At 38.4% G+C, this 24349-nt stretch overlaps 1 protein-coding gene across 1 annotated transcript; it reads right to left on the bottom strand.

The window, feature by feature from the left end:
• Positions 1-528: 528 nt before the first annotated feature.
• On the bottom strand, positions 529-12719 carry LOC103720870 (DExH-box ATP-dependent RNA helicase DExH9). Its single transcript, XM_008810813.3, has 14 exons — positions 12316-12719; positions 11462-11662; positions 11143-11361; positions 10628-10966; positions 9788-9892; positions 7209-7319; positions 5841-6091; positions 4255-4378; positions 3527-3806; positions 3237-3382; positions 2931-3080; positions 2616-2848; positions 1383-1647; positions 529-1236 (listed from the first exon to the last, which is right to left on the bottom strand). Exons 1-14 carry the CDS (start codon positions 12586-12588, stop codon positions 958-960), a joined length of 2976 nt encoding a protein of 991 aa, XP_008809035.2. The 5' UTR covers positions 12589-12719; the 3' UTR covers positions 529-957.
• Positions 12720-24349: the final 11630 nt, after the last annotated feature.

The following is a 24349-nucleotide window of genomic DNA, read 5'->3' as shown; positions in this document are numbered from 1 at the left end:
TATTGAGAATGGCTTACTTTAGATCTCATCACTCCTATGTACAGGCATACAGACGGGCCGCCCATAGGCTCAATTTTACATTGTTCATGCTGAAGTCTCGACCCTCAAGCTGGCTCAATGGAAATGGAGATCCCTTGCCTGTTCCCAGCCCCATCCCTGCTTATTTGGAAGCCAGCAGGAGGCTTAGAGGCTCTAGTTCAAACTATGGTTCAGACTCGGATGATGTTATCATTTCTCATGGAGGTGATTTTCATTATCTCAGAAGCATGGAGTAAGTGAATGTCAGATGTAAGGCATTAGGTTGAATGATTTGGAGTTGCCTGTGAGTTTAATCAGATAAGGTCTACATTTCTCGGTGAGTTGCAGAGTTTGCTTCAACTTCTATAAATTTAACACTTAATGGCCTCATCTGTTAAAGGAGCAGACCAACATAGCCGCGTTCATTGTAACATTCAGAAGAAATGCAAGTCTCAAGGCAGCACTCAACTGCTCATTTGATTACATGACCTGAAAACCTCACCAGCAAAGTTCATGGATCAATCAGACTGAACGGTAGCTTCAACTATATGATGGATCATAGATTTAGACACTTTCTTGTTCCAATGGAAACAAATTTCGTGCAAATACAAAAGCACAATAACAAAATTCTCTTAGCACAGCTATGTGTTAAAAAATAAAAATGAAAAATAATCTACTGCCATCATTAGTTAACTTGTGCTTTCAGCAAGTAACCGAACTAAACCAAGAACTTTGGTATGGTACAGGCTGGTACAGCAGACAGGCCACTAGGTCTGCACCTTTTATTTGCTGTAGTTTAAATGTTGTCGCCACTGCTCTATAATTTTAGCACCAAAGACTAAAGGTGTTTTGTGCCTGGCAATTGCAATGGCTCTTCAATTCAGAAAAGCAAAAATTGCTCGGATGCCATTTCCGAAGTTTGAATACATTGTTATCTGACTACAAATACAGAGATGCTGCAAATACTATATCACGCTTGATCTTAGTAACAGCCTCTTCAAATTTTGATTCCAATTGGGTCTCTCCAATGGATTTTGATGCCAAAATTAGCTGTTGCAGAACTTCCTCCAGCCTTCTAATGGCCCTGATTAAGCTACCTTCAAATACTTGCGTGATCTCCATGATTTCGTAGAATTTGGATCCTCTTGCCCATGCATACACTGCTTCCATGATATCAGGGTGAAAAGAATTCACAAAATTCTCCACATCAATTTGGACCTGTTGAGAAAATAGAAGCATATCAGTGGCTTACTGGGATTAGGATCCGTTGTTTTTATTCTCATAACTTGCAGTTGCCATGTAACCCTAGCAGAGGTTACCCCGAATATAAGAGAAAAAAAGTTCAAGGTCAGGTAGGTGGACACCTTGCACTCAAGCTGAACATTGGCAACCCTTCTTGCTGTTTCTTGCAGCTGAGAAAAAAGCAGGTCCAGCTCTTCCCTTGGTTTCTGGGCTTCCTGGAGCTTCTCCTGCCACACAAAACATGAGAGAAGTGCAACCATCTCCTCCACATTCACATCCTTCAGTACCCCACTAAACATAAGCTCTGTTAGTGTTAATTCATCAGCAGAGCTGATCTCACAAGAAACCTTTCCCTTTAACTCTACAACATCTTCACTGGTAATATATCTGCAAACCACACAAGGCATCAGTTAAAACAAGAACAAAAATGGTTAACTTCCAGGAAACAGAAAAGGTTAGAAACCATGAAGGATACATGTACAGCATTTTAATGCTTGCATGCTACCGCTATAAAAGGTCTCCTTGATCACTAACAGTCCTTAACGATTTCTTGCCATGATCATTAAAGTTCCGGTACCCTTCTTCCAGGAAATGTTCCACATCAGCTTAAAATAATGTCCAAAAGCCATCTTATAGCATAGCCTGACTTCCACTATTAAATCTACATAGTTTCAACAGAATATTTTTCCTCAGGGTTAGGACCAGCATTAGAAGTGGCTGTCAGTCACTTGGGTCAATATAATTTTCATTAACATCCTCTAAGAAAAATCCAACATACGATTTTTAATGCAAGAACATACTCCATCTTCTTGCTTGCCAATGCCTATATATAAGAGCAAGCGCCCCCCCCCCACCACAACAACCAAAAAAAAAAAAAAAAGTTAATAATTTTTATCTTTAACCTTTTGAGTTTATATATTTTGATTGATAATTCATTTATCCACCAATGCCAACATGCATAGAGTGACCCCAGAACAAAGATATTCAGCATCAATGGCATTTAGGGCCTGTTTGGATTCCCTGATAAGGTATCAACAGAATATACCCTACAGGGTGAAGGCCTGGAAGAAGTTAGTGGGGAGAGAACACTGGAGAGGAGTTTTTTTCCTATAAGGGAAACCTTGATCCGTAGACTCCCAAAAATGGGGATATTGGAAATCAACTCTCACAGAGAATCCAGTATCTTCAATTTTGGGGATTATCCACTCAGCAATGCCTCCAACTTTCATTGATTTTCTCCACCGCAGTGCCCTTCAATGGGAGCTTATCACCAGATAATTGACTCCGGCACCCAAACAGGGCCTTAATCTCAGATAATAAGCCTGTGCTATATAATCAAAATAAGGAGACATTACCCCAGCCTACGAAGAACACGTTTTCGTGCCTTCAGTTCATCCTTGAAGGCTAGTGATGTGGAAAGACGCATTGTTTTCTTGATTGACTTGATTTTAGCAGTCAATTCTTGCTTCGCACGCAAAACTTTCAGCTTTTGTTGGATAAGTGGCGAATTCCGGATTTCATGTCTGTCAAATAGACTCTCTAGAGCTTCTATCCTTCTAACAGCTTTTCTGTATGAATTAGACTGTACCTGAATTCATAGGAGATGTTAAGGACCATAAAAAAAACTAATAAAACCCAAAAAATTAAGAAGTAGAAGAACTGTTGCTCACTTTCATATCCTCTTCAGGATCTAAGAGAGGTATCCCATCTTTGGCAAACCTGGAAAGAACTTCTGAAACCTTTTTCAATGTATTCTCCCGAGATTCTAGTGGCAAGAGATCCTTAGGTATGAATAGACGGATGCTGCTTAAGCTTTCAAACTGTTTCAGAAATCACTCAAGTTATTTCTTAAGCAAAAGAATCCTTAAGAAAAAACAAGAAGATGCAGGAACTAATAATGCTTTCTCCACAAGGATTGAAGAAAAGAGAGTAGTGAACACTAAATTTGAATTCAAAGAAACAAAATTAATAATGACCTGAGAAAGAGGCAATGAAACCACAGCAGGTTCTCCACGCTCATTTAAAGGAACAATCTTCATGGATTTCTTTGAACCCACTTCCTTATTCACAACACACCTTGTGAGGACGGCAACTGTATAATTAGCATCCTCAGGATGTTTATCTGCAACATTTAAAGAGAAGTTTGTGTAAAAAAAATAACAAAAATATTAATTGAACACCATTGCCCAAACCATGATCAGTCAATTCACATTATAAAACATACAATAAATGCAGAGTTGCGGAATTGAACATTTAGTTTCCTTACCTTCACCTGGGATTTTCACCTTTTCAAAATTAATAATCACTCCCCATGCCACGAAAGCATCTGTTGAGAAAGATGGATTCTCGTCATCATTAGTGCATTGAATGCGCACAAGCCTTCCAGGCTGCAGGAATGGTAAACAGTACTTTGGGGAAAACACAATATCACGGACATCATTCTTCAAACTTCTGTACTGCTGTAAGAGATTGTAATATTCTTTCAAGCTCTCCTCTTCTTCAATAATAATGGAGTCTCTCTCTATTTCCAATTCCTTTACTTGTTTCTGCAGAAAACATGAAAATGGATTGAAAAATAGCATCAAGAAAAAGCAAACTTTATGCATAAATTAAGAAAGCTAAAATCCAATCAGTTCTATATGCACGAGGAAAAGGAGATGGTAGACAAAGTCACTGCCAGAGTATCTTCCTTTTTTTGTAATTTGAAATGAATCACACCACCCGTACTTTAGTATATTTTCAGGTCATGACATGTTTAACAAAAGGTGCTATGCACATGCTTAAAGAAACAAAAGAGAGCCATTTACTCAATTTTAGTCAGCGGCAACAAACCTCAAGATCAGGAAGGGCCTGATAAACTTGAAACTGATAAAATGAGTATTGAGAAGTTTTTATGACATTTTCAGGTCATGTCATGCTTAATAAAAAGTGCTACACCACATGTTTAAAGAAACAAAAGACAGCCTTACTTAATTTTAGTCAATAGCAACAAACCTCGAGATCAGGAAGGGCCCGATCAGCTTGAAACTGATAAAACGAGTATCGAAGAAGTTTTTCTGGATCACCATCTTCGCAACGCATTTGGTTTAACAGCATGTTGTAGCTCAGGTGGAAGGCACTGAATAATAAGAGATATTGTATCAGTAAGGTAGCTTTATTTTACATAAGTCAAAGGAAGTTCATGGAATTACCGCTAAGAAAATGCAGCAGCATCAAAGGCATTTAAGATGAAGAAATGTTAGCTGCATTCTTTCTCATAAATCAATCAATCATATCACAATCTTCTGATCTATTTTTTGAGTAAGTTCCATTTTTTCTTCCAAAAACACATCATCATCCCATAAGGAGCCTAAAGCCTCCACCAATGAATCTGCTGCATAAAATGAAAAAAATTGATCCCTTGCAGGGTCTACCAAACCATGTCAAACCAGCCGGTTCGAGGCGTATCAAACTAGACCTGTTGGAGACCGGCACGATTCTGCCTTTTAAAATGGTTCAACTCCCCCTCCCCCCTTGCAACTCGGTTTCGCACTCCCCCCCATCTTGTGACTCGATTTTGTACTCCCTTCCTCGCGACTCGATTCCATGCCCTCCCCCATTCGCGAACACCGCCCCGCCCCCCGGCCGCTCACAAAAGTGCCCCCCTTGGTAAGCTCCTCTCTCTCTCTCTATCTTGGGGTCGGGTTAGGGTTAGGGTTTCCCTCGACCTCTCCCTTCCTACCTACCTCCCTCCCTCCCTCTCCCTCTCGCTCCCCCCCTCTCTCTTCCTCTCTCCTTTTCTTCCCCTCCACCTCCCACTCCCTCTCCAGGTCACCTTGTGTTGGTATGCCCTGAAACGGCATGGTATGGATCCGTATCGTGCCAAACCGGTCGCTGGCAGGTACCCCCTCCGGTACCGGTTCGGCGAACCTTAATCCCTTGGCTTGTTTAGACTACCTTAAATGCTACTTAGATCAAAAGAAATGTTAGCTTGTGGCAAAATTTCAGTACCCTTATTCTTTGGATATTTTGATTCTATTTGTTGATCAACAAGCCCAAAGTTATATTCTTCAATAAATCAGTTTATCTCCATCAATTAAAGCTAATGGTGAAAGTGCATATCCATCCTCAATTTGCTTAGGACAGAATTTCACTAATCTTCTCCTTTGAAAATTTTAATTCTGTATTGTTAATTAACAAGCTCAAAAGTTATAATCTTCCATATCTTCCATATATCAATTTATCTCCACAAGTTATAGCCAATGGTGAAAGCGTCTAAGTCCTCAAGTGTCCACACATCTACAAATTATCCAAAAAATGTATCATTTTGTGGGGACCTCCATGATATTATGGGTGCATATACATGCATGTATACACCTGCATGCATGGTACATATATAAATGTAGAGTATGAAAGTCCTTGTTATATATGGTGGAGTTCCAAAATACAACACAAACTAAGGAGTGATTTTGTTCAAATGAATATACAGATGACTAGAAGTATTGACATTAATATCATCCAGCATTCTCAGAAAAATGAAACATATTATTGAGCATCTGCAAGACAAGAAACTCATAATTTATTCGCAAGCAATGTCCTACCTGTTTAAACAATCAGCACTTCCTTTGAGCATCATTTTAGCTGTAGATGGCTCCATTTTCTCGTCCACCATTAGAATGCAAATGCCACGCTGATCAATACCTCGTCGGCCAGCACGGCCACTCATCTGGATATACTCCCCGCTGGATATCCATCTGAATTTATCTCCATCAAATTTGCGTACATTTGTAAAAACTACAGTTTTGGCAGGCATGTTCAGACCTATACTGAAGGTTTCTGTGGCAAACAAACACTGAAGCAAAAGGTTTCAGAGCCATCGTACAAGGCTTCATTCTGAATATTAATCATTTAAACTTAAATGCCAATTGAATGTTAAGCACATTGATGCTTAAAATAAAGGAAGAGAGAAAAACAGCCTTTCAAAACAACGTATGCATTTTAAATTAGCTGCATAAAATGATACTAAGTCACAAGTCAAAATTGAATTTCACGGTTGAGAAGCAAGGTTAGACATGTCATCAAGAAAACATGTACTAGAAACTCCTTCCAATTTTAAATAGAAAATACATCAAGGGATTAAAATAAATATCTCTTACATACAGCTGTCTTTTTCCAACAAAAAGCTACTTATATCTAAGTGTTAGAGAAATATCCTATGCTTTGGATGATTCTGATATGGGCAGGCAGTGGTGGTAAGAAATGGGAAGCTAACTAATTTTTGGAGGATATAAAGATGATAATTCCTCAAGCAGCCACGTAAGTCTTGTGAAAATAGAGTAATAGACAAATATCTGTTAATTTGCCAATTAACCATTGTCCGTATATGTCAGGAAGGAAGAAGAAATAAAAGTGGGGTAGTCAGATATGTGGGTGGTTGATCTCATTGAGCAGAGAGAATGAATTAAGATATCATCGTATATGGGGTTGTCAGAAACTGTTGAGCTTTGATGGGTTCTATATTGATATATAAAAATGATCTTGTATGAATGGGTAAAAGTCTGAAAATCAAGCTTAAGATTAAGTTAGATCACCTACTTCGGATTTTTAAGTTCCATTAGAAACTATCTCCTACTAGTTCCTGTATCACCAGATTGTGTAGGCATCCATATCGCATCCTAAAGAAACATAAACATATTATGATATTAACAAAAAACATAATACACCCCTTTTTACTGAATTCAGCAACTGAAATCAATATGAATTAAATGATATTTGCTGATGCAGAATATGCATCACAAAAAGGAACGACAATCATATGTTTCAACAAAGCCACATCAAACCTTAATTGATGCACATGCACATACACATACAGAAAAAAAAAACAAAAAGAAGGGCAAGTCATAGACGTATATACAGGAATCGTCAGCATTCTTTGAATATAAAGTAAATCAACAACATCTGACATCAACCTTGATGAGGCCTTCTTGAAAGAGTATTTCAATCACTTCCTTCAGAATTGGAAGTAGACCAGAATGATGTACACCAATTCCACGTTTCAAGAGTGGTAGCATATTTGTAACCTGTGGAAAGAAAGATGATATGATGATTTTTTTTTTTTTAGAATTAAGTTACAATGATTAATATGATATACTCACATGAGGAATATAAAGAACTTCATATCAGCTGGTATACAAGAGATGTTTACAGTGAGACTATAAGAAATGGATAAGACTACATGTATAACACGACTCTGATAAATAGAGGAGCATGATAAACACCATCGTGGTACCTACCAGCTGAACTCTTAGATCAATAGATCACAGATTCATGCTAGGAAAACTCCTATCTCCTTTGAGAGAGAGACAGGCACCAAAGCAATTTTGAATTACAATCTTCAAGAAACATTATGCAAAGAAGGAAAAATAATGTAAAGCAAAACAAAAAGGAACAAGAAAAATCAGCCTCAACAAACTTAAGTGTCATAATATCCAAGCAACATATTAGCCAAAAAGTAACTCTGCATTTAATGGAACATATATTTCTTCTCATTCTGCATCCTATAAGCACATATTTATTCCTCTCTCAACATCAAATACATTTCCATCTCCAACATCTTGTGTTTCTAACAAAACCTTTGAATGCCAAATATGGGATTCCTCGGTGCTAAGCTTTCCATATAAACCTGTGAAATGGAAGAGTAGGACTCTCTTGATTAACTTGATGAGAACATGTCTGTCAATGGGCCTTTGATGCTTGCAAAGAGGTACATGAATCAAGTGGCATGAGAGTATATTTTTTTAGTTATCAAAGAGCTAGCAGAATTAGGTCGTTTTGGACATTAAAGGGCTCAAATGAGGCTCCTAGTCAGCATGCAGATCTGATATCAATTTTTCAAACATAAAATTGCGCAGAGTTTATAGCAGATACCCCATGCTATTTTTATTATGTGAAAAGTGAATTTTCAAGCTCTAATCTTCACAAAGAGTAGACATAACAGATTAAAATTTTTTGATCGTTACCCAAGGCTATTCTCCTTGAAACTTTTAAAGCTCCCCATTTTTGCAGCTGTAAGGCCACAGAGTACACAATCTTTCTTACAAAGTTACCTAATATAAGCTTAAAAGTTATGTGAACCTATAAATTAGCTGGAAAAAACAATTACCCAAAAACCAAGAGTAAGCCTGTCGCTGAGCACTTATCAAAAAATTTTAAGAACTGCAACAACAAATTAGTTAAAGCCTATGAGGTAAAAAGATCTACAGGAGATCGGCTCAAAAATAGGAGCCACATGCCAGTGAAGACCTATGAGCATCAAATTATGCCTTTCAATATGTACTTTACTCCTATAACAAAAAAAGAAGAATCACATGCCAAGTTGAACATTCCTTGTTGACTTTAGGTAGAATATCATGAAAATATAATGCGATGACAGCTACAAAGTTATAAAACAAACCTAACAAGTCGAACCCCACTTCCCCATCCTAACTTTGATATCATAATTGCATCAGAGTCACACACTCCAAAAGGACTTGAAGAACAGAAGGGGGTGCCAGGATGAGGTAAAAGGAGATGAACTTGAAGGATAGGGGGGTGGGAAGGATGAGGCAAAAGGAAACAAAACAGAGAAGATATTGTGAGTGAAAGTGCATGCTGAAGTGTTCTACTGAACAGATGAGAAATTAGAATGAAAAGATTCTGCCAACCTATAAGCATGTTAAACCAAAATTAATCTCTTGTTTCATTCAAGTGGTAATTCAACTAAAAGAAACCAGCATCAAGATGCCCAGAGCCAGAACTAACCTTTACCTATAAACCAGATTGCTCCCTATGGGAAGGCAAAATGATCATCAATCAACAGCCTGTCTCATATTATAATGTAGGCATGAAGTTATTTTAAGACGCCCAGAAAGCCAGATCCACAACAACTTCCAGCAAGACCTCTTTAGTTGATCAAGAATTTTGTATCCTCTTAATCTTCAGTGCACTAACTACCAAGCAAGTTTGGATAAAGGATTTGGATGGAATTTTATGAATAATGAAGGCACAAAGCTTTAAATGCTTCAACAATATTATAACTATTTTCCTCACACAATACCTTATGATTTAGAGCTGTCTTCAGGAGCAAGGACATCTATTTACATATTTAGCAACAGATCCACTGTTGGTAAAAGAACTTATCTACAAGTCACCAAACATTTATTAACTTACTATCAGAGGTAAACAAAGAAAATGACTAGTTTTCTGATCTAAGTGCTACAATGAAAAAGAAAGCTATAGCCCAAACTTTTTCAATCACTTAAAATTGCACCCATGTCAGTGACATGCTTCTCATATACTCTCTTTTGCCTCTCTATTAGTTTTTTTTCTATAGCTAACATCATTACAAATTTCTCAACAATAAATATTTATTATTGCTGATATAAGGTTTAGCCCACATTTTGTTGTTACCATTAGAGATTACATGCTTCACAATAGCTGATCTCATATGCACGAGTGAATAAATAGTACAAATTATGATCTCTAATAAAACCACAGAATGATGTCTGACCTGGGGAAGCTTCTTGTCATCATCAGAAAGCAGATCCATTGCACTCCAAAAAATGGTTTCAATATTCACTTTCTCATCATCTTCATTTAAGTCCATCTTTGCCATCTAAAATGAAACCAAGAGGGAATACCAGATATTAACTATATAACCATAAAGAATAAACATAACTAATTCTTACAAACTGAAATGAAATTTAAAAATTGTGAAATAAGCAAAATAACAATGACGTCAATTTCAATGAATCAATTTAGTCATCTATAATTCTAGAAACAACATCCATCAGAATGGCTCCATAGGCAAACTGACTCATAATGTCCTGAACTAGCCCAAATTGACTGCTGCCACCCAAACCAGCTCAAACTCCTCAACCACTAGGTGTTTCTAAGTATTGAGCTTATAATTGTTCTTACACCCTTTTTCGAGGCACCAGCCTGTACCCTACGTTACAATGATAATGCACTATAGTTCATAAAGTACAAGGTAGTATAGGGTATGAAGCCATACCATGATATTTGAATTATAAACAAATTTAGAGAAACCTCTAGTACAGCCTCCTACCTAAGTTATTTTTCTTCACTGTTTCCAGTGAGTTCAGGAAAATATTTACTTATGAATCAAAGATGAACTAAGGCAAACAATGAATTCCCAATCAGGTATCCATACATGCAACTTGCAATACAGCATACTAAATTACTATCTCATTTATTAATATCATCTCAATGGCACCTAAATGCATGTAAAACCTTCGGAACAGCATTAACACAACTAGATCAGCACAATACTGACGAAGAAATGCAAATGGGTAAACCAAGTATACAATAGTCAAAATACAAGCTTTACCTGCATTGCAAGAAATTCACATTCCCGTTTGCTAAAGCTGAAAAGTATGACAGGATCATACTGGCGCTGAATTATCATCTTCACCATCTTAAATATGTCACTCTCCTCACTAGGTTTGCCTGCTACTATTCCCTTCTGCCACTTCCCATTCTCCCTTTTCTTCTCACCTTCACGCGCAGGAATAAGTGCATTTAAAGATTTTTGAAAACTGTCTTCTCGAAATTTTCCCTTCTCATCCACCACCAAATATAAGCCATCACCACCAGAAGGAAAAATGTAGTGCTGTAGAGGTGTAGGCCGATAATCAGTATAGACAATGTGACAAGGCTGCCGGTGAACCTGGATACAATATAAAACATGCACTGCATGAACAAATTTGTGACACAACTAGCCAAATCAACATAATAAAGGGGACCTCAGAAATCTCCAATAATGACTGAACTCAAAATTAACAAAGTAAATAGATATCCAAATACTCTTAAATATAAATTGCATAACATGGCATGAGCAATAACCTTTGCAACCCAGTCAGCAAATTCCTTTGCATTAGGAACTGTTGCAGAGAGAAATACAAAATGCGAGTTCTTTGGAGCCATTACAATACTCTCTTCCCAAACAACTCCTCTCTCCCTGTCACGCATGTAATGGACTTCATCAAAAATGATCCAAGCCACCTCCCGCATAATCTCTGACCCTTTGTACAGCATACTGCGCCAAATTTCGGTGGTCATGACCTAAAAATTTGATTTAACACTAGAATGATTACATATCCAGACATGGTTGCAGCCAAAAATAAAAAATTTAAGGAACCATAAAATGCACTTTCGATTCTACCAGGCATGAGGCATTAGGCTCAATTGTCACATCCCCTGTCATGAGACCAACATCAGAGAACTCCTCTTTAAATTCTCTATACTTTTGGTTGCTAAGAGCCTTGATCGGAGAGGTATAGACGACCCGCTGCTGGTCTCGCAAGGACATGGCAATAGCATACAAAGCAACCACTGTCTTCCCTGCTGACGTATGTGCTGACACCTAGAAACCCCTCAACAAAAGAAATTCACACTTTTCAGCCAAAGTGCACTGATACACATTAAACAACAGTTTGGACTTTGGACCATATAAACATCAAAATCAAGAATGAGTAATAACATTTCATGTGCGAGATTTCCATGATTTATAAGAGAAAAACATGCAGAGACAAAATAATTAAACGTTTTTTGTAGTTAAAAAATTGCTTTCCCAGTTTGATTCTCACACAATTAACTACGACAAAAGCACAAACAGAAAGGAAAAGGAGCAAAGTTTAAGCTTGTACAGAAGTTTAATGACACTTCCAATGCAGAAATTTTGATCCATAAAACCAGAAACAAACCTTGAAATTGTAATTTCAACAGGAACTGAATCCAAGAGATACTATTTTCCTTCCAAATTCCCATGAGAAACAAACCACAAACTGAATTAAAAATAAACCCTAAACAACGACAACGAATTCGGAGTGATTTTTAAGCTTGCAAAAATATTTACATCACGCTTCTATGAACCTTAGTTCCAGATACAAGAAGTAGAGAAAAAAAATCTAGAAATCCTTGAAAAAAAAATGGTCCAATTTCTCGTTAGAAACAGAACAAAAACTAAAATTTTGACCCAAAAAGAAAAGGAACTGAGAGAAGTGGACGGCAACTCACCATGACAGATTCGCCACTATCGAGGCACTTGATGGCTTCGGACTGGAAGGGGTCGAGCTCGAAGGGAAACTCCTTGGCCGGCTTGGGTTTCTCGCCGGCGGGGCGGGAGGCGGACGGGCGATCCGGGACATAGCCCTCGGGATAGGAGACGTCGTGGAGGCAGGACACCGACTCGTCGATGTAGGCCGGTTCCGCCTCCTCCCTCGCCGCCTTCTGAGGCCGGACGAGGTCCACGGCCAGCTCTTCTAGGATTTTTCTCTTCACCGACGCCATTCGAGAGAGAGGAAGAGGGAGAAGGGGATTTGGGAGTGCGAAAGAAGCCTAGAAGGGGTTTAGGGTTCTTCGATTGGAGAGAGGAAGGAGGAACCAACAAACCCTAATTTTGCGACAGTGGGCTAAGAGGCGAACCCGGGGGGGTTAGGTATTTGGTGTCAAACAGAATACAGCTATCTTACTTAACGTGTCAGTGGAGGATTGGTGGAAGAAGTGGGCCTGGGTTTAACTTTCAGCTTTGGAGCTTGATTGCCTGGCCGGTTTATGGGCTGGCAGCGTGTATTCATGGTGGAGCCCACCGCTGTTACAACCATACAATGTAAACCGGCTTCTTCTTTCTTTCTTTTTTTTTCTTTTTTTTTTTTTTTTTTTTTTTTTTTTTTTTTTTTTTTTTGCGATATATACAACACGGATGTTCCTAATAAAATCGGAAAATAAAATATCACGAAGCTTCTGAGATAGCTTCTTATCCTCTGCCCATAGGGCACTACTGGCATGGTTAGCTACATACGTAGCCACCCAATCCACAGCCCCATTGGCTTTTCTAAACACATATTTCGCCTGGACCACTCCTTCGTCCCTCATCATCATCTAGATATTGCGAATCAAGGAATGGTCAGCAGCACCAACCCTCGGACCCCTCTGGATCCTGCCGATGACCGTAACCGAGTCACCCTCCAAAATGACTGAACTAGCTAAGAGCACACGCTGAGCGTGTCGAAGACCCGCCCAGGCAGCTTTCAGCTCCGCTCCAGGAACCGTGCAGTCAAATAACTGACAGCCTCCTGCCGCCACGACCATGGAGTTCGGATCCCTAATGATGAAACCCGCTCCACCCTTGGTGCCACCATCCAGCACCGACCCATCAAAGTTGATCTTGAGGACGCTTGGGGTTGGGGGCTCCTAGGTGAAAAACACTGTACGAAAAGCTGCCAAGGCAGAAATGGGAACCCTAGATATCCTGAACTATCAAAAGTCTTTCTAAGAAGGAAACATGACTAATCTCCGTCGTCTGCACCCGGGCACTCTCCGCCACGAACCTTGGTGACATGCTCTACTCGTTAAAGGTTCGAACATTCCTTGCCAGCCATATCTGGTATGCTGTGCAGGATGTTCTAACCGCCTTTTGGCATGTCAATGGATTGGCCGACCCCCAACGAATGGTCCGTAAGAACTAGTCCCCCTGAGACCAACCCTCCTATAGCAGCCCCGCCGCATGCCACGTCGCCCTCGCCAATTTGCACTGAAATAGTATATGGTCCACTGACTACCGGCTCCACATGCCCCGCACTCAGGGGGCATCCTCAATCCCCGTTCGCTAAAAATAATTTTTCCAATCCTATAGTGCACGAAAGGTCCTGAGTTTTTACATAATAAATAAATTTTACAGAGAGATCCATAATTAAATCTTATTTTTCATAGTTAATATATGACAAATGAGTATATGTTGCTATTTACAAATTTAGATTTTATTTTAATTGATAGCACATGTCATTAAATTTTACTTTTCATATTTCATTATTGTTACTTAATGATTTTATGGTATATCTGCGCATGGTAACGCAAAATTTGAGTCTTATTATAATAACTGATCCATAAGGAGTCTTCTTATTAAATTTTATTTTTCTGTAATGATTTGGAGTCATTATGGATGTGCTCAAATATCTGTATCTACTCCTATCTGTAGAATTTAGATCGTTATAAGTTGAACAATTTCTCGAAAGTTAAATTGTGCATGAAGGCCCTTTTATGATATAATATCTTATGGCTAAATTAGATATAAGATAAATTGGAAAAAAAACTTTATAGACATCTTTATAATAAATGTATGTATGAACAAGGATAGATACCAATAGACATAATCAATACTGTGAGGATCCGTACAGGCGTGCATTTAGTCTTACATCGGTTATTTACCGAGTAGATCTTGGATATTTATACAGAATTAAGGAACCCAAATAATACCCTCCAACTAGTTATTTGGGCGAGATTCTGGATTGTTACAAATGGTATTAGAGCGAATTCGGCTCATAACCTATATGAACTAGGGGACACTATAGCACGGATCCATTGGGGCTAATCACGGGCCGATCGTGGTGTTTGTGACTAGATTTGAATAGATTTGAACTATTAGCCTGACGAGGACGTTAGAGCTTGAACAGAATGAGTATGTGAGGATCCGTGCGGGCATGTGTTTAGTTCCATATCGGTTATTCGCTGGGTAGATCTTGGGTACTTATACAGGATCAAGGAACCCAAATAATACCTTCCGGCTAGCCATTTTAGATGAGATCCTGAGTTGTTACAAATACTATTTTAATAGCACAACAAATTATAATTATGATTCTCATTCATAAACATGAGATTTTATGTTACTATAGCACCAACCCCACCAAACCGAATACTGGAAATAGTTACAAATGCATTTCTCAGCTAAGGTAATCAAAATGTACTCCATCTGGAAACACGGAAATTGGACCCTATTTTCATCCATGAAGTATGAAGGACCTATTATGAAATTCTATTTCCTATACTTCATATGGTGACCATAAAATGATCTAGTGGTCACTATATAAAAAAGATGAAGTTTAAATCATAATATGATCATTCAACTTTAGAGGGATCTATCATGAAATTAATTTTATTTTCATTTTTTAAAATAGTGCCTGCAAATGGTTCTTTAGTCACTGTTTGCAAACATAAAATTTGGCTTTTATTGTAATAAATAAATCATAATATGATCTATCATTTCATTTTCGATGATTCATATAGCGATGGTAGAATGCACCTACGGTTACTAGATATGGATGCAAAATTTGAGCTTTATTATATTAATGAACTACAGAGTGATAGACTAAGAAGTTTGTAACCATCAATTTGTGGCTGCTATGTGGAAACACAAAATTTAGGCATAATCAATGAACTATAAAGGCATGTCATTGATTTATATTTCCCGTATTTCATATATTGATCATAAAATGCTTTTAGTCACTATATGCATAGTCATCGCATAGAAATGTGAAATTTTGATTTTAATTAATTGATAAATCATAGAGAGGTCTATCATTAAATTCTAATTTCATGTTTCATATACTAACTCTAAATTGGTTCTATGGTTATTATACAGAAAAATGAATTCCGAATCTTAATATCATTAATAAACTCTAGAAAGACCTATCATTCAATATTAATTTGCGAGCTTCATATAATGGCAGTAGAATGATTCTATAATCACTATATGGAACCAGAAAAATTTTGGTCTTATTGTATTTAGTGAATTACGAAGAAAGCAAAATCTAAATTTGTTTTCATATTTCAAATAGCGACCAAAGAATGATTCTATCCTCACTACTTGGAAATAAAGAATTTCAACTTTATTATAACACCTATCATCAAATTTAGGTCATCATATGAAATATGAAAATTGGATCTTTATATAATTAATAATATGCTAAAATATTTTCTATTTTATTTTTCATTTTTATATATTGATCTCCGAATAATTTCATGGTCATTATGCAGAAAATATAAAATCTAGAATTTTGTTGCAATCTACTAACTATGGAGGGATCTATAATCAGTTTTTTATTTTCCATGTTTTATGTAGGAAGCATAAAAGTTCTACCATCATTGTATGAAAACATGACATTGAATTTTTATTATAATCATCGAACTGCATAGAGATTTGCCTTTGAATTTTAATACACGGCAACATCAGAATGGTTTTGTGACTATTATATTGAAAAATATAAAAATTTTGACTATATATATTATTAGACTATAAATATATCAAAATTTTATTTTTATATTTCATATAGGGCTCGTTTGGTTCGCGGGAAGCATTTTCCTTCCTAGGAATATGATTCCCGGGAAACAAATTCCTAGGAAGAGGATGCCTAGAAAAAGTACTTTTGGCATGTTTGGTTGACCATGGGAAAGTGACAAATTTCCAAGATGCTTATGTTTGGTTGGCCATCCACTTTCCCAGGAAAGTTATATATAATTCCTATTATGCCCTTAATAAAAATTAGGTTTTTAATGCCTCTTTAATGCTTCTTTAATGTTGAAGGGACTTTTTGGGAAAAAGTAAAAATGGAGCGATTCCCGCCTCATGGAAAAGTAACTTTCCCATGTTTCTCATGGGAAAGACTTTCCCATGAAGGGCTCGTTTGGTTCGCGGGAAGTATTTTCCCTCCTAGGAATATGATTCCTGGGAATCAGATTCCTAGGAAGAGGATACCTAGGAAAGTACTTTTGACATGTTTGGTTAACCATGGGAAAGTGACTAATTTCCAAAGTGCTTATGTTTGGTTGACCATCCACTTTCCTAGGAAAGTTATGTATAATTCCTATTATGCCCTTAATAAAAATTAGGTCTTTAATGCCTCTTTAATGCTTCTTTAATGCTGAAGGGTCTTTTTGGGAAAAAATAAAAAAAGGAGTGATTCCCACCTCATGGGAAAGTAACTTTCCCATGTTTCTCATGGGAAAGACTTTCCCATGAAATGTGGGAATCATATTCCCATGGGAATACAACTTTTCCATCTCTCTCCTTTGAAAACTCCAACCAAACAAGAGGCATTTCATTACTTTCCCGTTGACCACACTTTCCCCCCTCGTTTTCCTGCGAACCAAACGAGCCCGAAATGTGGGAATCACATTCCCATGGGAATACAACTTTCCCTTCTCTCTCCTTTGAAAACTCCAACCAAACAAGAGGCATTTCATTACTTTCCTGTTGACCACACTTTCCCTCCTTCTTTTCCCGCGAACCAAACGAGCCCATAGTGAAAGGAAAATACTTCATGCGGTAACCCACAGAAAGATTATATCTTAATCATATTGCATATTAGGATCATGAGCGATGCTAGGGGCTATCCAAGCCTAACATAGAAAAATTTGGGCATGATATGTTTAGCCCGGCATGACTCAAAAGCTAGCATACATGACAAAGAACAAGCAGGGCCCAAGCACATCACTTGCATGGCTACAACACTAGCCATTTGCAAAAAGGGAGAGAGCTGCTTCATCTTCTTGGAAAACATCTTTGGCTTGCTCCTTTTTGCACCTCAACTCTAAATGGTAGAAGTGATGGCCTTTCTCTCGTACACGCCCCAAAACACCTCCAAACCGAAGTGCAGAAATTTTTTCAGTTCTTAGTATGAAATCCACCCCCTTGGGATAAAGCAAGAGAAAACATTGTCTATAATTTACTTGTAAGCAAAGTACGGTGCAATGCCTTGGCGCCCAAATTAAATAGTACAGAACATACCATACTGATTTGATACCGGTATCATAGCATACCGATACTTATCATATTGTACCAAGTACCAACATAGCTTCTAGTGTGGCATCGATATGAGTCTGATATCGAGATGATGAATCTTGCTTGTAAGCTGTACATCGTTCCTTCTGTTGGAGGCTTTAATAATGGTCTCAACTCTCGACACCAAATGGACATGACCAAGGACCGACCACAGCTTAGTAAAATATTATTTGCTGCCAAGCAAATCGAGTCTTGAGCACGCTTACGGGGTGGCTCACGAAGGCAACTTAGGCGTGAGGGAAAAGGAAGGCTGGCGTTAGCAGCGTCCCATCGTTCTCCCACTCCTTGTGCCTCGCTAGAAGCAATTAGGTCAATAGGAGTTTCCTCAACCACTTAAATCCTAAAGGCCACTCCTTTAGTTGGTTACCTCATATAACAATGCCTGACTTTTAAGCCTTGGGTTTGTAATATTCTGCTTGCTACTTCCACTCATGCCACCATCTCACCGTTGTCCATCTTCATGGCTTTGTCCTCCATTGATCCAACTCCCTTTATTTCAAGTTGGTTTTTCTGTTGGCCCACCGAATCCTCAAATTATTTGCAATCAATGAATACATATACAGATTATTATTAGCTCACAGATATAATGAACTAGTAATTACATATTCATGGGATACTCATAACTCATTGATGAAGTACAAATAAATTATAAATTATTAATTTTTGTTGGTCATGCTGTTTTTCTCATATATATATATATATATATATATATATATATATATCATTTATTACCCAAATCTATTAGTAAGTGTTAAAATGGATATAGCAGGCTGGTTCTAAAGTTCAAAAAAAAAAAAAAAAAACAGAGAACTTCTTGCTTGTTAATTGCAAAAACCTGTTCAAGTGGGATGATATAAAAGACAAATTTAGTCAACTAATGCTGATATGAAAATTTCATTGTGTCGAGCGGCAACGAGGGTTGGTATCCTAGCAGGAATTAGTGCAATACATGAGGTTTGGTTGATTATTGCATCGCCTCTCGCTATTTAGTAGGCCTACTAAGATTTCATATGCACATTTTGCTCAGAAAAAAAAAAAGTTCCTTATACACATAACCAACACCTTAAAGCATTATCCAACTTATAAATACCGAACCTTGCTAAACTCCAATATGAACCTAAACAAAACCAATATGGAATCCTATCATTCAAAATGTGCAAATCAAACATGACAAGAATTTCGTGAGCATATAGCGAAGGACTCCCTACGTTGAGCACTTGCTCGGATGGTATCCCCCATTGATACTTGAGTAAGAGAATGTGGGTCCAATTTTAGTTGGTCATAAGCATAGAATAGAAGTTGGTGAACAGTGCAGCAGACTGGATCGCCTCTTATGTTGCCCGGCACTCCGGAGAGGTCATTTGGACAAACTTAGCTAGTATTCCACACTCTTTATACTGTTTACTTTTACTTGATGTAATAGATTGTACTCACGTTAGATTTATATGAATGGAAATGCCACTTTTGACCAAAAAAAAAAGTTAGGTGACTAGCCCCTCCTAATTATTCAAAAAAAAAAAACCACAAACCGTGACATATGGTACATTTTAAAGTCTTTTTATCAAAACCAAGAGCACTGGTATTGCTATAAGCGACTAAGATTCATAAGAGAGGAACATTGGAAATAATTGAAACATCTCTATCTCTTTGAGATGATTTCCATTTTCTTCTCTTTCTAAATGATCCATATTAGAGCCATGAACTTCTGATCCCATGCAAATCTCGTGTCATATTTTTGTTAGCTTTTTCCTGCTCTCTAGCCATAGTCTTGAAACAATTGGCTCTTAAGGAACCGCCTAGAACTTTCAGACAAGAGTATCCAAATTTATATGGTATTCAAAACATTGCAGGAAGACTAAAGGCCCTGGCTTCCAGTTTCATTCCCACTCTCCTGCAGTTCAGTTCTTAACCATTCTATACAAATAACTTTAGGCTCAATTTTAGTTGGTTTGTTTTGGGAGCTCCATTAGAAACATAAAAATATAGCTTAAGTAGAGATCTAGTTCACTTTGTTTTCAACCCCTAGGACCAACATAAATTAAATATTGACACAATGCAACTTGAATCGTCTAACACGGCCAGAGTTGCACCTGTAGTAATGGCATATGGCAACCTACGACATCATTGTAATGGCATTTTAAATTTATCTACAAGATTGATTAACTCTATATATCCCTTCCAAAATTATTTATGCAACAAAAATGCAATTATAAATTTGCGAGACCAGCGAAAGTCAAATAATATTTGCTAACATTGTTGTGTAATTTGTTGTAACTTGCAAGAATCGTCGTAGATGCATAACTATAAGCCATTATGAATCATAAAACATTTGAGGGTGGCTGAGATGAAGATAAACATTGTCATAATTGCTAAAATATGAAACCATGGTTGTTGTTGTCTACATCATAATAAACAAGATTGCATGTTCTTGCTTCAACTACTTTCACTGGTTTCCATCTGAAAAATGTTGTCTAAGAGAGACAGGAACCTGGAGAGTTCGTTTACAGTTTTTTTTTTTTTTTTGGGAGTATGCACATTATCTAAATACATTCATATAAAGCGAAACAATATAATTTTAAATAGTGTAATATGTGCATTGGACAAGCTGAAAAGCATGTATTTCCTTCTGCTATTTTATTTGATCACATACATATGTATGCGTGCGTGTGTGTGTGTGTGTAGCTTAACCAGCGAATATATGGAAATTATATTAAGTTTCTTGGATCTTAGAGTTAAGAATCAAATGATCCTTTGCTTGGACAAGAAGAAAAATCATATCTTGTAAGCTTAATTATTTCTTGGCAACAGTGGAAGATTGATATAGTGGTTTTGCCCATGAGGTGTAAAAGCCCTGGTCTCTTGCTCTTGATGTTAGTTACTTGTGTGCACTATTTTGTATTTCCATTGATCACACATAAAAAGGAAAGAGAAAGATTTCAGTTCTTGTTGTTCCAGGTTCATGTGCACTGATTTTGAGAGTATGTGCATTGATATCATTCTCAGATATTTACTTATATCCTTCACTAATCACTATGTATGTTTTTTTTTTTTTTACTACAACACATGACTTACGCACTTCTAATGTGAATATATCCAAAAAAGTCAAAAGATAACAAGTCTTAGAGCGCTTTAGACAGCTCCCTTTCACCAACCTAGAGAACACCCCTAGAGTGGTCAGCCACATACGAGACTACCCAATCAGCAGCTCCGTTGACCTCTCTATAGACATGTTCGGTTTGGAAGGCAACGTCTCCACCTACCATGGCCCGAATATTCCGGAACAATGGAAGACGGCCACTTATGTCGCCAGTGCACCTCTAGATCTAGCTGATCACCATAGTCGAGTCACCCTTGAGGAGGACTATGCTGGTCCGCAGAACACGTTAGGTTTGACACAGACCAGCCCAAGTAGCTCTCAGTTCCGCCTCAGAAATAGAGATATCAAAAATCTGGCACCCATCAACAACAACCACCTTGGAGTCCGGGATCACAAAGCCTGCACCACCTCTCCTGCCACCATTTAACATGCATCTGTTGAAGTTGATCTTGAGAAACTCGGAGGTAGGGGCTCTCAGGTGAAAAATACCATCCATGGTGCTACAAGAGCAGATGTAGAGCCTCAGATGCCCCGAGCTATCAAAGGACTGTCCGATGGACCTGCATGGGTGATCTTCGCTGCCAGTGCACAGGCTCGCTCCTCGACAAATATGGGTGTAAGACTGCTCTCTCCAAAAGTTCAGGCATTCCTGGTTAGCCAAATATGATAAGTAGTATAAATCGCCCCAATGACTACATGCTGAGCCTGAGGGGCGGTGGCCCACCGTCTGAACACCTGAATAAAGGAGCTCGACTGGCACTGAGCATTCGGTGGGATATCGACGAGCCTCCAAACCCTCCTCACTCGCTCGTACTGAAACAAAGCGTGGTCCATGGTCTCCTCCACCTGGCACCTAGGGCATTGCAGTTGGATGCCCAATCCCCGCCCGCTCAGCGCAGATTTTGTTGGCAACCGGCCCCAAAACCACCTTCCAAAGAAAGAGGGCAACCCTTGGGTGAAGACCGAGCCTCCAGACTCAGGCGCAGTGCTGCCTCGGGTGTTGTTCACTCTGAAGAAGGCCATAGATGCCTCTCATTCTGACTCTAGGGCTCCAGAAAGTACACAAAATTCTCACATCCGGATTAGTACTCTTCAGAACTAGCGGCGACTGGACTCTCTCCATGAGGTGCTCACCAAATAGATAGTCGATCCGGCTGGTGTCCTACCCTACACCCTTAGAGCGGAGAAGATCGTAAACCTATAGCCCAACCACGTCCTCAGCGTTGACCATGGTCGGTCAAAGCCTCACCAGAAGAGTATCCACCCAAGGGTCCTCCATCACATCCACACTGCACCCATCGCCGATCAGCCATATGGTATTAGCCAAGTGGGCACATATCTGCAGATTGTCCGCCAGAGGAAGGAGCACCTTCGGCCACTCTGAGTTAGCCCGCCCACCATCATTGTCCTTAGCCAGCAATTATCACATGACTCTAGAAGCACTGCAGCTCAAGTACCAGTCTCGCCGCATGCCGTGCAATCGGCGCCTCTTCTCAGAAGAAGAAACTAGACACTCAGCCTTGTTGGAATATTTCAAAATTCCGAGTCTGCCCTTCTTTGTCTTTTGTCTTTTTGTCTAGTGTACTTTCTTTAGTCCCACATTGGAAAGGAACAAAACTCAAAAGATCTTTATATAGTATTCAACCTTTTAACTTGGTGAAGCAAAGAAAGAAAGTAGCCCACGCGCGCATGAGCCCAATGGAGGTCCAAGCCAAAATTGGCGAATCCGATCCGGAAACGTTTAACCGGGCGCGTTGCGATTATCACGTGCAGGGGGGACCCGCGGGTGTGGGCTTGAGCCAGGTTTCTTTTTGCCGTTTTATTTTTTGAATTATTTTGTTTGATAACGTCGCGTCTTTTGTTTTGTTTTATCTCTTGATAAAACGTAAATCTTTTCAAAACGCCCGTATCTTTTCCAGTTGTTGTATCCTGGAGGATAGAACGCCATTACCTGCTACACCGAGATCCATTCTCCGAGGGGCGCGATCTATTCTTAAGGACAGTGAAATCACGCCTCAACTGATAAGTTCTTCCTTCTCTCCATCTATAATTTTACAACAATCTTAAGAATAGATATGGATTCTGCTATGATTACTGCTAGATCAATTCCTGATACTTCTAAAATTGAAAGTTTCAATGGTATGTCTTTTAAGAGATGGCAAGAACGTGTTTATTCTGCATTGGATATGCTTAATTTTGCTCGGTATTTAAATCAGTCAAAACCGATAGAAGGGTCTGATGATTTTGACACTAAATTCAAAGAGTGGGAACATGGAAATAAAATCTGTAGACATACAATTCTGAGTACACTGTCAAATGAACTTTTTGATGTCTACTGTTCATACAAAGAAGCTGCAGAAATTTGGGAAAATCTGAATAAAAAATATGTGTTAGAAGATGCTGGAGTACAGAAATATGCTATAGGAAATTTTCTGCACTTTCAAATGTCTGAGGATAGGGATGTGTCATCACAAATCCATGATTTTCATAGGCTGGTTACTGATCTTAAAAATGAAGACATAATACTTCAAGAAGTTTTTCTAGCCGGCTGTCTGATTGAAAAATTACCTGAGTCTTGAAAAAATTATAAAAATAGCATGAAGCACAAAAGGAAACATATGAGTCTTGAAGATGTTATTGTTCATATTAGAATTGAAGAACAAAATCGAGTTAGAGACCGAGAACAATTGGCCAAGGAAATGACTTCCAAAGCCAATGTAATAGTCAGCAAACCAGGTGGGTCTCATTCAAAGTCCAAGAAGCCTTATCTCAAAAATGATAAGAAACCTAAGTTCCAAGGTCCTGGTTTTAAAAGAAAAGGAACTTGTTTTGTTTGTGGAAAACCTGGACATTATGCTAATCAATGCAGGTTTAGAAAAAGGAATGATATATCTGCTAAACCAAATGCTAATTTGGTGGAGACAGATATTATTGCAGCAGTTGTGTCTGAAACCAACATGGTTATGGCAGCAAAGGACTGGGTGGTAGACTCTGGGGCTACTAGACATATTTGTGGCAATAGGAGTGCGTTTACTTCCTACACTCCATTGAATGAAGGCGAAGAACAAGTGTTCATGGGTGATTCGAGACCCTCGCCAGTGGTTGGCAAAGGAAAAGTACTCCTCAAGCTAACATCAGGAAAAGTCCTTTCCCTGAATGATGTGTTGCATGTTCCTAATATCCGTTGGAACTTAGTATCTGTATCTTTATTAGGAAAAGCTGGAATTAAAGTGTATTTTGAGTCTGATAAAATTGTAATGACTAAGAACAATGTTTTCATTGGGAAGGGTTATTGTAACCAGGGTTTATTTGTCTTGAATGTAACCGAAACTATGAAT

Source organism: Phoenix dactylifera, chromosome 17 (genome assembly GCF_009389715.1).
Source record: "Phoenix dactylifera cultivar Barhee BC4 chromosome 17, palm_55x_up_171113_PBpolish2nd_filt_p, whole genome shotgun sequence".
Classification (NCBI taxonomy): Eukaryota; Viridiplantae; Streptophyta; class Magnoliopsida; order Arecales; family Arecaceae; genus Phoenix; species Phoenix dactylifera.
Note: the sequence above shows the minus strand (reverse complement) of the source record. Positions and strands in the feature narration are given on the sequence as shown.

Bases quoted from the DNA above. Each gene is read 5' to 3' on its own strand.
- LOC103720870 (XM_008810813.3), bottom strand. From the start codon at position 12,588: ATGGCGTCGGTGAAGAGAAAAATCCTAGAAGAGCTGGCCGTGGACCTC. The intron at 11,663-12,315 runs GTGAGTTGCCGT...AGGGGTTTCTAG, and splicing joins ATAGTGGCGAATCTGTCATG to GTGTCAGCACATACGTCAGC. The intron at 4,379-5,840 runs GTAGGACATTGC...CTTATTATTCAG, and splicing joins AGTGCTGATTGTTTAAACAG to TGCCTTCCACCTGAGCTACA.